Source organism: Theobroma umbraticum, unplaced genomic scaffold, assembly GCF_002168275.2.
Source record: "Theobroma umbraticum cultivar Fairchild unplaced genomic scaffold, ASM216827v3 scaffold_51.0, whole genome shotgun sequence".
Lineage (NCBI taxonomy): Eukaryota > Viridiplantae > Streptophyta > Magnoliopsida > Malvales > Malvaceae > Theobroma > Theobroma umbraticum.
In genome coordinates, this window is record NW_018397260.1 from 561136 (window position 1) to 573713 (window position 12578).

The window sequence follows — 12578 nt, forward strand, 5'->3', positions numbered from 1 at the left end:
ACACAGTGCTAAAAATCTCTACATGAATTTTGAAGAGTTCCACACTTCATACTTGTGTTTTAGCAGTGAGTAGCTGCTAGGGAGAAACCAAATCGGTTGATGTAGTAGAGATTTCTCAAAATCGGTTGGTGTAAATTGCCTCTGGATGTGTCCTTTTCAATCAAATATCAAGTTCTTACCATTCTACCCGGTCTTGTAATACTAGGTTAATATTATATGTTACAGTTTCGATTTCCTCTGTAACTAGTGGCCTCTAGCTAAGTTCAAATAATGCTCACAAGTATGACTGAAATGTATAGCAAGCATGAACATTGAAAATGACAAAAATCAAGACGAATCACCCACCCAACATCATTGTCAAAGAGTTTGACATTAAGATCATTAGTAGACAATGTTTGAGCCGCCAAATGTTTGAATTGAACATTTCACCAGATCTTGGGTTGATTGGTGTCAACATATTCAACTAAGTGAAGTAAGCCCCATGCCATGTTGCTGTTAGAAAATCATATTAAACCAGTGACAAATCTTCTGCATATCAACCTCTTTGTTACACTGTCTACCACGACGCATCCTCATACCTGTTTTCTGCCCTATCAAATAGCACATTTCGTATGTTCTCATACAAAAACAAACAACCGAATTATAAGAACAAGTAACTAAACAAATGAAAAAAAAAACCCTTAATTTCAGAGCACATTAACCAGCTTTAACATAATAACAATCAACTATGAAGATGCCTTGTTCAACCTCTGGTCTTGATTTAGGTCAAGTTTAAGAAATTCAAGTAAACTCCTAAAAGTCCAGAAAACAATTCCCTAAACATCAGTCTGCTCATCCAAGCACATAAAATCCATTACATCTAACAATTTATTAATAGTTGTCATATGAGTATTCATGTAAAGTTGTGTTTTTGGGCGTGACTAAAGTTTCTGAGCACTGGACCTGCCAATACCCATAGAGAAATCTGCTGCTGAGAAGAATTTCAAGTCCTTAAATAGGATTTCTGCTTTCTTTTCCAAGATTTTCTTCCCTCTTTCATTGTACATTTTATAGTTTTAAGCAAGCAGATTGCAGACAGGAAAGAACACTCTTTTGCTTCTTCAAATGTCAGTAAGGACTCATTCCAGAACCAATTCTCAACCTACAATTTAACATGTTACTTCTCATACTGCTGAAGTCTTTTACACAATTCCACCTTGGCTCTAGGACAAACACATAAGGGTGACTCAGTGTACAAGGCTCCCATATTGCATTATCTGGGGATAGTCAGATATTCACAACCTAACCCCTCCTTTGCAGAGAGACTGTTTCCACGACTTGGACACATTGTTAGCTGGTCCCTGAAACAAGAATTTAGAAAAGCTGGGATTTAACCTTCTCTTAACTCTTTAGAATAGTTTTAAGTCTTTAAGATATTGTCCCACACGGTTAGATGAACATATGATCAGGTCAGGTGTGCTCCCAGTGAGTAGTTTCATTTTTGAATTGACGAACGCACATGGTCCCTGTTAGAGATAGTATAGGTGCCAGGAGTCTACTTGCCTCATGAGTGGATGAGGTTCCATAAATATCAAAAAGTTTGAAATCTAATCTGTCATCTGAAATGTTCTCTTTGGTCTATTTAATGGGTGAGGGCGCTGCCAAAAATATTGATTCAAGGTCCATCAAAATATGGGAGAAAGGTAAAGATTTTAAAACAAAATCACCTGGTGACAGAACAGATATGAGTGCACTGAAAATGTTCAATTGGTGCTAGTGTCACAGCTCGTGAGTTTTGCCTGACCTAAGAGGAGTTTTAGCAAGGCAGCAGGGATCTGCTCAAGCAAGGAGAACAGAGGAATAGGCCAAGCTAGCCAGCAGCACAAAAGCAAATAGCTGAAGCATTGTACAACGGCTATCAAAGAGGCAGATTGGGCAGACCATTGTTCCAATGACTAGGAGAGCTTCCCAACCCATCAGAAACTGTTTGTGACTATTGATGGCATCTGAATTTGAGCTTCAGCCTCCTAACCATTGTAAGGGAGTTCCTTGTGACTATAAAAGGGGTTCCCCAAGCCTTGTACATAGCGTGTGGGTTAAATCTCTTGGACAATGGTTGTATCCTAGTGAATACAATACAAATGCTAGCTGTCTCAATCTATTCTTGTTTATTTGCTAGCTGTCTCTTGATTGTTCCGTTCCTTTGGGTGGGAAGGGAGTTTCTAGGCTGACTTAAGCTATAAAGAGTGTTAAGGGGTGCCCAAGGTCGCATGACAAGGTGCTTAAGTCGCCAACCCGGAATAAGTAGTATTAAAGTGGTGAACCAAGAAGGAGTGATGACTTCAGCTTTAGGCCACGATGGAGGCCAAGAGGTGAGAAATGCAATAGACCGAACAGCAAAGTCAGGGGGTGTGGGATACCCCAAGCAATCCGAGAAGGGCAAGTGCACAGGATCCTAAGGTGTGGGTAGGCACCATCCATGAAGACCAAGAGCGCCAGTGTAGTGGTGGGGTGTGCCACAATTAGAGCTAGGGCGTGCGGGTTCCTTCAAGAAGCCTAGGAGAGGCAAATGCACGTGACAAAAGAGTGTCATAGCGTCCACAAGGGACCAAGGCAAGTGGCAACGCGATTGCCACAACTAGAAGCCAAGGAGCACGTGGAGTCATGCTTAGGAAGTATAAAAGGAGCAAACACCAATGGCGCAGGAATGCCTCAACCAAAGGCCAAGGGTGTAGAAAGATATCGATCAAGCAACTTGAGAAAGGCAAGAACCAGCGGCAGAGGAATGCCACAATCCAAGCCCTGGAGTGCAGGGAATCACCCAAGTGGACCAGGAGGGGCGACTGCAAGAAGTAGCTGTGTGCTACAAATCAAGACTCAGAGTGTAGGCAAACACCTCCCCAAGGAGCGCAGAGGGTAAGACCCAGGGGAGAAGAACAGGTCAGTGACATAGGAGGGAAACGGGAAGGGTGCTGGAGTGTGCAGAGCTACTTCACACCATGAGAGTCAGCAAGGATAAACGGAAGTCATGCATGATAGAGAGGTTGACGCAAAGAGAAGCAAGTCTGCAGCCTGAGAGCGGAGACCAACAAAATTCCTGCACAACAGAGAGGTTGAGGCAAAGGGAAGCAAATCCACAATGTGAGAGTCACGCAGAGGAAACGTGTGGGAAAGGTGTGCGAGGTGCAAGAAAGCCTGAGGGAAAGGCGCCCAATTTAGCGGCGTGCAAGGTGAGATTGTGTGCACCGGGTGAGAACATCTGAGGTAGAAGGACACACAAAGTGACAGCACAAGGTTGAGATACCCAGGGACGCGACGTGTGCAACAGGATAGCATGTGCTGGGTGAGAGCATTTGAGACAACGTTCAGGGCTAGGGGGCCCGAGGCAAAGTGTGCGACAGGACAACACATAGGGCCAGTGTAGCGTAGGAAGGGCAGCCATCCCCTAGAAACGAAGGCCTTGCTGGATTGGGTGGGGGACAATGTCACACCCTGCGAATTCTGCCAAGTTCAAGGGGAGTTTTGGCAAGACAACAAGGGTCTGCTCAGACAGGGAGCAAGCTAGGAATAGGCCAAAAACCAACCCAGACATTGTGCAACGGCTAGTAGAGGGGTAGAATGGGCAGAGAACTGTTCCAACAGCTACGAGAGCCCCCTAGCGTGTCAGAAATTGTTTGTGATTGTTGGGGGCATTTGAATTTGAGCTTTATCCACCCAACCATTGTAAGGTGTTCCTTAAAGCTATGAAAGGGATTTCCCAAGCCTTCTATATAGTGTGCGGGTTAAATCTCTTGTAAATAGGTTGTATTCTTGTGAATATGATACAAAATCTCTTCGCCTCACTTTATTCTTGTTACTTTGTTGTGTATCACTCTTGATTGTTCTATTCCTTCAGGTGGAAAAGAGGTTTTTAGGCTGGCTTAGGCTACCAAAGAGTCTTGAGGGGTGGCCAAGGCCACACAGTGAGATGCTTAAGTTGCCAAACTGTGATACTAGCACAAACTACTTATTCTTTTCTTCTATCCCAAGCAAGCATTGAAGCCTAAATTTCCATTTCAACCTCTAAAAGTTAAAAGAAAATGGACTCAGTTTCAGCCAAAGAATTCCATATATCAAGACCCTGTTGAGGTTATCAAGGACCAAAGTTGGTGTTTTAAAAGTCATCAAGTCAAAATGAACATGGTACAAGTATAACTTCTTTTTTACTTTGCTAACAAAGTTTTCTAATTTGTAACATGTCAAGACTCGATATACTTCTTTCCTGTAATTTTGAAAAAGCAAGTTTTTATAATCAACAAAAATTTTAAGTAATTCTCATATTCATTCTATGAGCCAAGGACGATTCCAAGTGCCAACTTTAAAACTACTTATATGTATAGGTTTACACCAGACACACCATTTAAGCTTCAATAAAGCAGCAGTGAAGCTCTAGTTTCCTCCATATTAAATGCAGGCAAGATTGAAATTTCTATTTCTGCAACCATAAATTACTTCCAGCTAGAGACAATAAAGCTCTGAACAAGTTGCTTCTTATATACTTGCCTGTTATCATGTGTTACCAAAACAAGGTAGAGTGGATCTTGCGAAGTGAGCTGCAATAGCTCTTTGACAATGTAGGCACATGTAGTAATGCTGAAAAGTTGAAAGAAAGAATTATTAGTATCTTTGGCCAAAAACCAAAAAAAAGAAATATCAGTGCAAATTGGGAAGATGATGGTGCCAAATAACTAGCTTGCAACCTAAGTAGATAAGATGAGAACATGTAGAAAAATGGAGATTTGCACTCAATAAGTAGTAGTAATTTAATTCTACTTTCTCATATGATTGTTGCCCTCTTCTATCCAAAACAACAGATGATCCCTTACTCCGTCAAATCTTCATGAAAGGGATATTAAGCATAACTGCATAATATCAAACATCTGTTCTCTTTCATAAAGTTGAAACCAGTTTACATGTAAATAAAAGAAAATTAGTGTTACTGTCAATGGAAAAGCATTGATTTGATTTCCTATATTTTTTTCCCATTATATTGAACCTCAGTTTATGTTTAAAGGTTTAACATTAATTATTAAAGGTCTCTTGTTCTTTTATGAGATTTCTAGAATTAAAATTTTAATAGTAATCTTTGAAAACTATAATAATAAGTTAAAAATTGTTAAAATATATAAAATATTACAAAAAGTGAAGTGAAGTTAAAATATATAAAACAAGAACCAATATTATGGACAAAGGGAGTGTTCTTATTCTTGATATTGAAATAGTAAAGTTAACAACAAATTGTTGTCACACATTTATCATCTTGAAAAGTGAAACTCTATATGAAAAATGAGATAAGGAGTTTCCTCCAAAAGTTAAAAGTCATGTTTATTCACAAAAGGAAAACATATTGCACACGTCGAGCAAAAGAAAAATAAAAAAAAATTTGAATACTATATGCCGAAAGCTTGAAGCATCTTTTCTTTCACATTTTTAAATCTCATTGTCTCCATGTTCTGGTTTGTTAATGAAAAGATATTTAACTTTTTTTGCTAAATAAAGTGAAATATCGCTTCTATTATAGGAAACTAAAGCACTTGTTCAGTTTTAGCTTGAATAAAAGGTGGGAAAGAGAGGAAACCATACCTGCCAAAACATATCAGTAGGATTATCCAAAAGAATGCACTAATCCAATTTGATTCTTTGTAGGCAACCCAAACCTGGAATATACTTACCAAAAGAAAATTAATATTATCAAACAACTCAAATAGAGGACAGATTTTACTGGAGCACAATATTTCGCACCTTCCATTAATAAATATTATCGCACACAGAATTATTGTAAGTTTAATATCTCAAAGGATCACTATAAGCAATTCAATAAATATTATTTTTGTGACGTTTATAGTTGTATGATGCAGTGTTTCAAGTAGCTAATTTGCATGTGAAATGCAGAGGAGACAAGTTCCATGGCTACAAGTTACAAATATAAATCCTTAGTTGGATTCCTTCTATTCTGTCTCAGAATAGCAAACATGAAGCCTAAAATGCGGACAAGAATATAGTTTTTCTCACTCTTCAGATGCAAACTTTACGTAAGTTAAATTTATGATCTTAAGTTATTATGAAAATTAATGTTTTCCATAATGTATTGTAGAAATGACCGCATTCTAAAATTTAATCTAGAATCAATTAAAAAATTTAACTACAAAGATGTAAGTTCATATGTTAGCATTTCAAACATACCGAGAGAGCCACAACATTTATATAAAAGTCAATCAGTGTAGCTGTCATCCACCTGCAAACAGTTTAGCGATTTGTTATACTTTCAAGACAGATAAGTAATTAGCATAAAGGGAAAGGCAATTGAAATGCACAGATGTGCAAAGTTATCCTGCACTAAACCTCCATAGAGGTGGTGCTTCAGTGTCAGCATAAAGGAATTTCATCATCGGTTTAGAAGTGTACCATGAGTAACCTGCTACAAGTATTAATGCTTCCATGATGTCTAGGAAACCATAAACAGAATAAACACATGATACATAGCAACAAAAAGAACATAAAATGCATGCTTTCTCCAGTTTGAAACTTCAAACAAGGATTGTCAAGCCTTTTCACATATTATTCTCCTTCAGACTTCCAGCATTTTCAGCAGATTTTGGAGAGATAATAATTGGAAGAATCATGCCACAATCATTTGAGTTTTGTACTACTAATTAGCCAATAACATAAATTTAAAGCCATTAATATTTATTTATTTGTTTGGCAGATACATGGCTGACAAACAATCTGACAGCATTTATGCTAACCAAATAGGATGCCTAGTCTAGAGCCGCCATTGCATTGCCTCTCCTTCCCCCACACCCCCCACCAGAAAAAAAAAAAAGAACAAAAAAAAGGAAGAAAAGAATTACTTCTAGATTTTTAAATTCTTGTATTTGATTTCATTAACTAAAGGAGAAGGTTTCCTATTGAAACCATTGTCTAAGCAAACTTTATTTGGCTATCTTATATGAGATTTTGCATCTTTCTCTTCCATGTTCGCTACAAAGATCAGCTTTTAAGGTTAGTAATGGAAATCTATGAAGAGCATTTATATCTTTAAACTAAAAATGTCGTTACACCTTACGACAATGTGGAGCAAAGTGACAGCCAATTAAAAGGATGTAACTTAGTTTTGAATGCATTAAATACCACCAGCCTAATGTATAAAAGCTGTTTCCAAGCTATCATGACAGGAGAAGTAAAGTATGCAAAAGGTGGTATTCAGTTGCGTGCCTTTTAAGGTGTCAAAACATCCAATAAAACTATAGGTAATATGTGGAGAGAATTCAAGTGTGTAAAAACTACAGGTGAAGTCTTTGATAATAAAGTGTGGGATTAATAGTTTCACATCTCCCTTGAAATTCAGGGTAGGGAATATGGGAGTGATAGGACTTGCTACATTGCAGAAAAGGAGGAGACATGGTAGCACGCATGGTGATTACAATGGAATACCATGGACTAGGCTGGAGTTGACTCTGGCCATGTCAGAAGCATCCAATATTACCCATATCTTCACACTGAGTCTCTGCGTAAAATGCCAATAGATTTTGACCTGAAGAGTTGAACTTGCTATCAGCTCAACTTGGCCAACCATATCTCATCATGACTAAAACTTTTACATACAGGACCTTCACTCTCTGGAAAGGATGTTGTATACAGAAGTGAAAATTAGGGGAAAATGAAAAAGAAGCTACTGCAAAGGATAAAGGCATTGATTTGCCCTTACATGTCTTAAATTTTCATACCATTCAAGAAATCAATTTTAAAAGGAGTTGCTAGAGCTAGAAAGAATATAGCATCTATGTGAAGAACACATAAGGACCTGACTGTCTAGTCTGTGGAATGAATATGACTGGATTTTCTTCACAAGAATGATATTCTTTTATATATTACTTCAATCCAAACTGCAAGGAGTAAAATTTTTTGGAAGGAAAAAAAAAAAAACTTACGGAGTTAGGAGCTCTTTGCGGAAAGGTGAACCATCTGTTAAGAGAGTGTAGATCAAAGTTCCCAGCATCAAGCAACCCAAAACAATGAAGAGGGTTCTTGCAATGACAACAGGGGAATGCTTCCCCTTTGGTTGGGTATCATCCCTAGACAAAGTGAATTTTCAATTTATAAGTGATAAGTTAATATCTAGAAAGTAGATAAATAGATAGATAGATAGTTAGGCATGTAGAAGAAGAGGAATTCATTGAGAACTTATGATTTGTATGAAACAATAGGAAACAGCATATTGCTGCACCCACCGAACCACCATTTTCCTCTAATGTTCAGTCAACATGCAAGTATTTTTTTTAAAAAAAGACTCAACATGAATGTATTGATAGCACAGTGAAGAAAATAAAATTAAAATCTTCTTATTACATAACACTTCATGCTTCTATTTCTAGTTAATAGTCAGAAATATTTGCACTGTACACATGTTCCCTCCTTTCTTAATTCATGAATTCTGTGCAAGTAACTGAAAAGTGTCATTATTAAGACAGATATTCATTGCACAATAGAAGTGACATGCCATTCCTGTTCATCAAGCTTGAAGCCATCATACATATTGCCAATATGTGAAATATGATGAGATGACAAATGGTTTGCCAACATTTATGCAATATTTAGAAACATAAATAACCTCATATCAGCCCATCAGACCATGACAAAGGTGTTAATCCAAGAATAACAAAATACTTTTTAACTTAAAAAGAGATCAGTAATTTGAAAAGGTTAATGCAACAGCCAATGCAAACAGTTAGCCTTCAAAATTAACATATTATTGGACAATTGACAAATGATTTTCTAATATTATATCTGGAGTTTTGGATACTTACTTGTTTGTATCATGCAACAGAACATGATAAATAGGATCTTGCAAAGATTCTTGAGGAGACAACTTGAGAAATTGTATAACAAGGTAGCCAGATGTTATAATACTGGGGGAAAAGAAATGGTTTAAATATAAATTAGTGAAACATAAATCATGAGACTGGTAGAGAAATACAATATTTACATTGCATCAGTACTCAATAGACCAAGGGCAGAAATGAATAATGATGTAATGATCACTGAACCAAACAGTTTCAATCTTTTGCAGCAAAAACCATTAATAAAGTAGGGGGAAAAGGGTAAAAATAAGTAAGGGCAAGAGACAACTTAGAGTCTTTAAATATCAGTCACAGACAGCAATAGAAAGGCATTGTAAACTTTCACTTCTATCCCAAAATGTTACCAGAGAAAGAGAAAGAAAGGGTAGTGAACCCAACTTCAACATGCACCTAAGCATTTGACTCATTGGTTGGTGCATAATCTCCTGCCTAGAGAGCAGGATTCGAATCCCCCTCCCCCAATTGGAAAAAAAAACCCAACTTCGACATGTCAATTAGCAGATCAAACAACAATAGATGATAAAATGCTTCATACGGTTCAAAGAAACTTAATTTAACATAAAACGCCAAAAGGTAGAACCACATGAGAATACATGGATAAACATATGAAGGTTGCATGTAATTACGTAAACTAATAACACGTGCAGCAATTAAACAGCATCAAGTGGTAGTTTCTACTCCCATATATCCATTCAATGACCTTTTCTTTTAAGATCCTAATAACTACGAGTGAAAAGAATCTGACTAAATCAATAATTAATAAAAAAATTCACACATAACTCCAATGGAGGAAAAATGGCCTTTTGGACAAAAAGTATCTAGATAGGAGCAAACCTTAGTTATATATAGAAGAGCAAGAAATAAAATTATACTCAGCATCTCTTTAACCTTACATAACATTACCAAAAAGTCTTGATATACATATTATCATCTCAGAAGAATACTTTGCTATTGACAAGATGAATTTAAATTGAGACAAAATTCCTCATTTAGAAATAATGAAATATCTATCGTCCTCGTATGAAATCAAGATTACTGAAAATCATAATATTGAAAGTTTAATATTGTAGAAATTTATGATTCTACAATCCCAGGGTTCCATAACAATGCAAATCAATCTTAAAATCACATTTGGGCAGGATTTTTGTTTGATTGAAGTCCAGACCATATAATTAAGACCAAAAAAACAATTAACTTCATGCTTTTCATTTCTCCTTTCTTGGGTATAACAAATACTCTTCAATAATTTTTCTTTCAACTTTATACATCATTTCTCTTCATTTCCTTTCTAGCTTAAACTGCAAAACATGGTGTTACAGTGCATTCAGAATCAACATCAGCTCACACTTGAACAACTAAAACAAGCTTATGTATTCATCGATTTTGAGAAACAACATATGAAGCATACTGCAGTTTAGGATGACATTCAAGAGACATACCTGCCAAAACATATAAGCAGAATTACCCAAAGTGTTGCACTAATCCAACTTGATTCTTTGTAGGAAATCCAAACCTGATGCATTATGAAACTCCATAAAGTGAAACAAATTTTTATCTCTCCAATAGAAACTTTAAAGCATTTCCTCCCTCTCCCTTTTTTTTTGGAAATAGAAGGTAAATAACTATGGTCAAATTTTAGTAGCTTACTTCTAATATATATTAAACAATAAACACGAAAATGCCAAAGGACAGAAGTTTTACATACGTATGAAATTATCCTTAAAACATCTGACTTGCAAAATCCTCAGACGAAGTAGTGGTGTGCATATATCAATGGATGATAATATGAAAAAATTATAAACAACTAGTTTCCCATCAATTACTCCCTCACAATTATCAAAGTTTCACCAAATTCAAACAATGGTTCACCACAATATCTCCCGTATCTTACAATTGATTTGCTTTGCAGTTAAATAAAATAAAAAAGAGTTTCCAAGGCTTATGCCAAACTTCAGCTTCAATGCTTAACAAGAAATTTCAACTCAAGAAGTGTTTTACGTAACTGACAACTTGAAGTAAACAGTCAACATACCGCAAAAGGCACAATATTGATGTAGAAATCGACCAAAGTTGCAACCATCCACCTAAAAGATCATCAATTTGTAAAAACCCCATCCTCAAATATACCAAATGCAAAAGAGACAAAGAGACAAAGAAAGAAAGTGGGTGAGGACAGGGGAAGAGAGAGAGTACGGAGTAAGAAGTTCCATGCGGAAAGGGAGGCCGTTAATGGAGATGGTGTAAATGAGAGTAGCTACCATCAAACAGCATAACACTAAGAAGAGAGCTCTTAAGCCATTCACTAACAGAGAACCCGCCATTGCCATTTGCTTTTTCATCAAATTGTAGAATAATGAGTTTTTTTTTTTTTTTCAAATTTTTGGTGAGAAGCACTTAAGCATGAGGCAAAAGAAAGAAGAAGAAAAAATATGGCGGGTATGAGAACACGTCATGAACAACTCGGGGCCGCCAAGAAACGACCTGCCTTATTTTTAATTTTAATTTTCATTTCTTTTTCTTGATATATACTTTCTATCTCTTTAAACAGCATACTAATAGATATAATATTTTTAAAAAATAATATATTATTTAAAAATTAAATAAATTCTTTTTTAATGTTTAATCAATTTATATATTTTTATTTTAAATTAAATAAATTTTTATTTTTAATAATTAATTAAATATTATTAATTAAAATATCACTTTATGTATTGTTGATGTGACGTTTTTTATTATTCACATCAATATCACGTTAATATAACACTAATAAATAATATTTTAAATAATAATAATTAATAATAAATAATTTATTTAATTTAAAATAAAAAATAAAAAAATTTATTAAATAAAAAAAGAAAAAGAAAATTTTATTTAAAAGTTTTTTTGCATAATTGAGAGATTTTTCTAAAACATTATACCTAATAAAAACTACTATATCTTCATGTCTATTTTTAAAACATAAAACTACATATTGATTATTTATTTTTTCCATTTAATTAACAAGCCTGCATACCATTAGTATTTAATCTATTTTACTAGTAATTTGCATGGTTAATTAGCACAATTAGATGGGTCATAATTTAGATTTAGACAAACCTATGATTTTATGAGTTAATGCAGATAAGGCTTAAGTTGTGTCATAATATGCGTTTTGCTGGTATTGTCTCATTTTTTTTTTTGTTCTTGTTTACCATCTATTAGATGTTTCAAAATTTTGCCTTTTTTTCGTAAATACTTATTATTTTTACTTTTTCTCATTTTAAATTTACTTTTCATAATTGTTTTTTTAGTTTTTGTCATTAAATATCATAAAATATTACATATATATTAATATAAAATATATTAAAATTATTTATTTATTCAAAATTTTGTAAACATGAATGGACCATTGCTACTAAGGGATAAGCTTTAATAGAGTTCATGTTTCGTTTGTTCACTCCTACTGTCAAGTCAATGTCTATAAGGTTTTTCCATTGTTGATAATAAATAACAAACAATAGCAGAAGACATTTTTGCATGGCTTTGGGAGTGCCACGAGACACCCCAAGGCATGAAAAAAAAAAAAAAACCCTTCTTTTGTTTTCTTTTTCCATCTATGTGTTGTTCCGTTACTTTTTTTGAAAGAATATTTCAATGAAAAAATTAAAAATTTTGTCGGAAATGATTTTATAGAAAAAATAATTGTCCAAAACACCTTTC

At 35.1% G+C, this 12578-nt stretch overlaps 1 protein-coding gene across 4 annotated transcripts; it reads right to left on the bottom strand.

The window, feature by feature from the left end:
* Nucleotides 1-281: 281 nt before the first annotated feature.
* LOC110417251 (uncharacterized) lies at nt 282-11350 on the bottom strand. Of its 4 annotated transcripts, none has more exons than XM_021429501.2 (9): nt 11073-11348; nt 10912-10963; nt 10319-10392; nt 8826-8927; nt 7950-8093; nt 6202-6253; nt 5602-5675; nt 4522-4611; nt 282-585 (listed from the first exon to the last, which is right to left on the bottom strand). In XM_021429501.2, exons 1-9 carry the CDS (start codon nt 11216-11218, stop codon nt 573-575), a joined length of 747 nt encoding a protein of 248 aa, XP_021285176.1. In that variant the 5' UTR covers nt 11219-11348; the 3' UTR covers nt 282-572. The 4 variants fall into 4 exon arrangements, with proteins under 4 accessions (XP_021285176.1, XP_021285174.1, XP_021285173.1 ...); XM_021429499.2 differs by having other exon boundaries at nt 282-590; nt 11073-11346; XM_021429498.2 differs by lacking the exon at nt 282-585 and having other exon boundaries at nt 4281-4611; nt 11073-11347.
* Between the last annotated feature and the right edge of the window lie 1228 nt (nt 11351-12578).

Excerpts from the sequence above, each read along its gene's own strand:
- LOC110417251 (XM_021429498.2), bottom strand. The coding sequence starts at position 11,218 with ATGAAAAAGCAAATGGCAATGGCGGGTTCTCTGTTAGTGAATGGCTTA. Across the intron at positions 10,393-10,911 it reads TCAATATTGTGCCTTTTGCG|GTTTGGATTTCCTACAAAGA; the intron begins GTATGTTGACTG and ends ATAATGCATCAG. Across the intron at positions 8,094-8,825 it reads CTGTTGCATGATACAAACAA|GGATGATACCCAACCAAAGG; the intron begins GTAAGTATCCAA and ends CACTTTGTCTAG.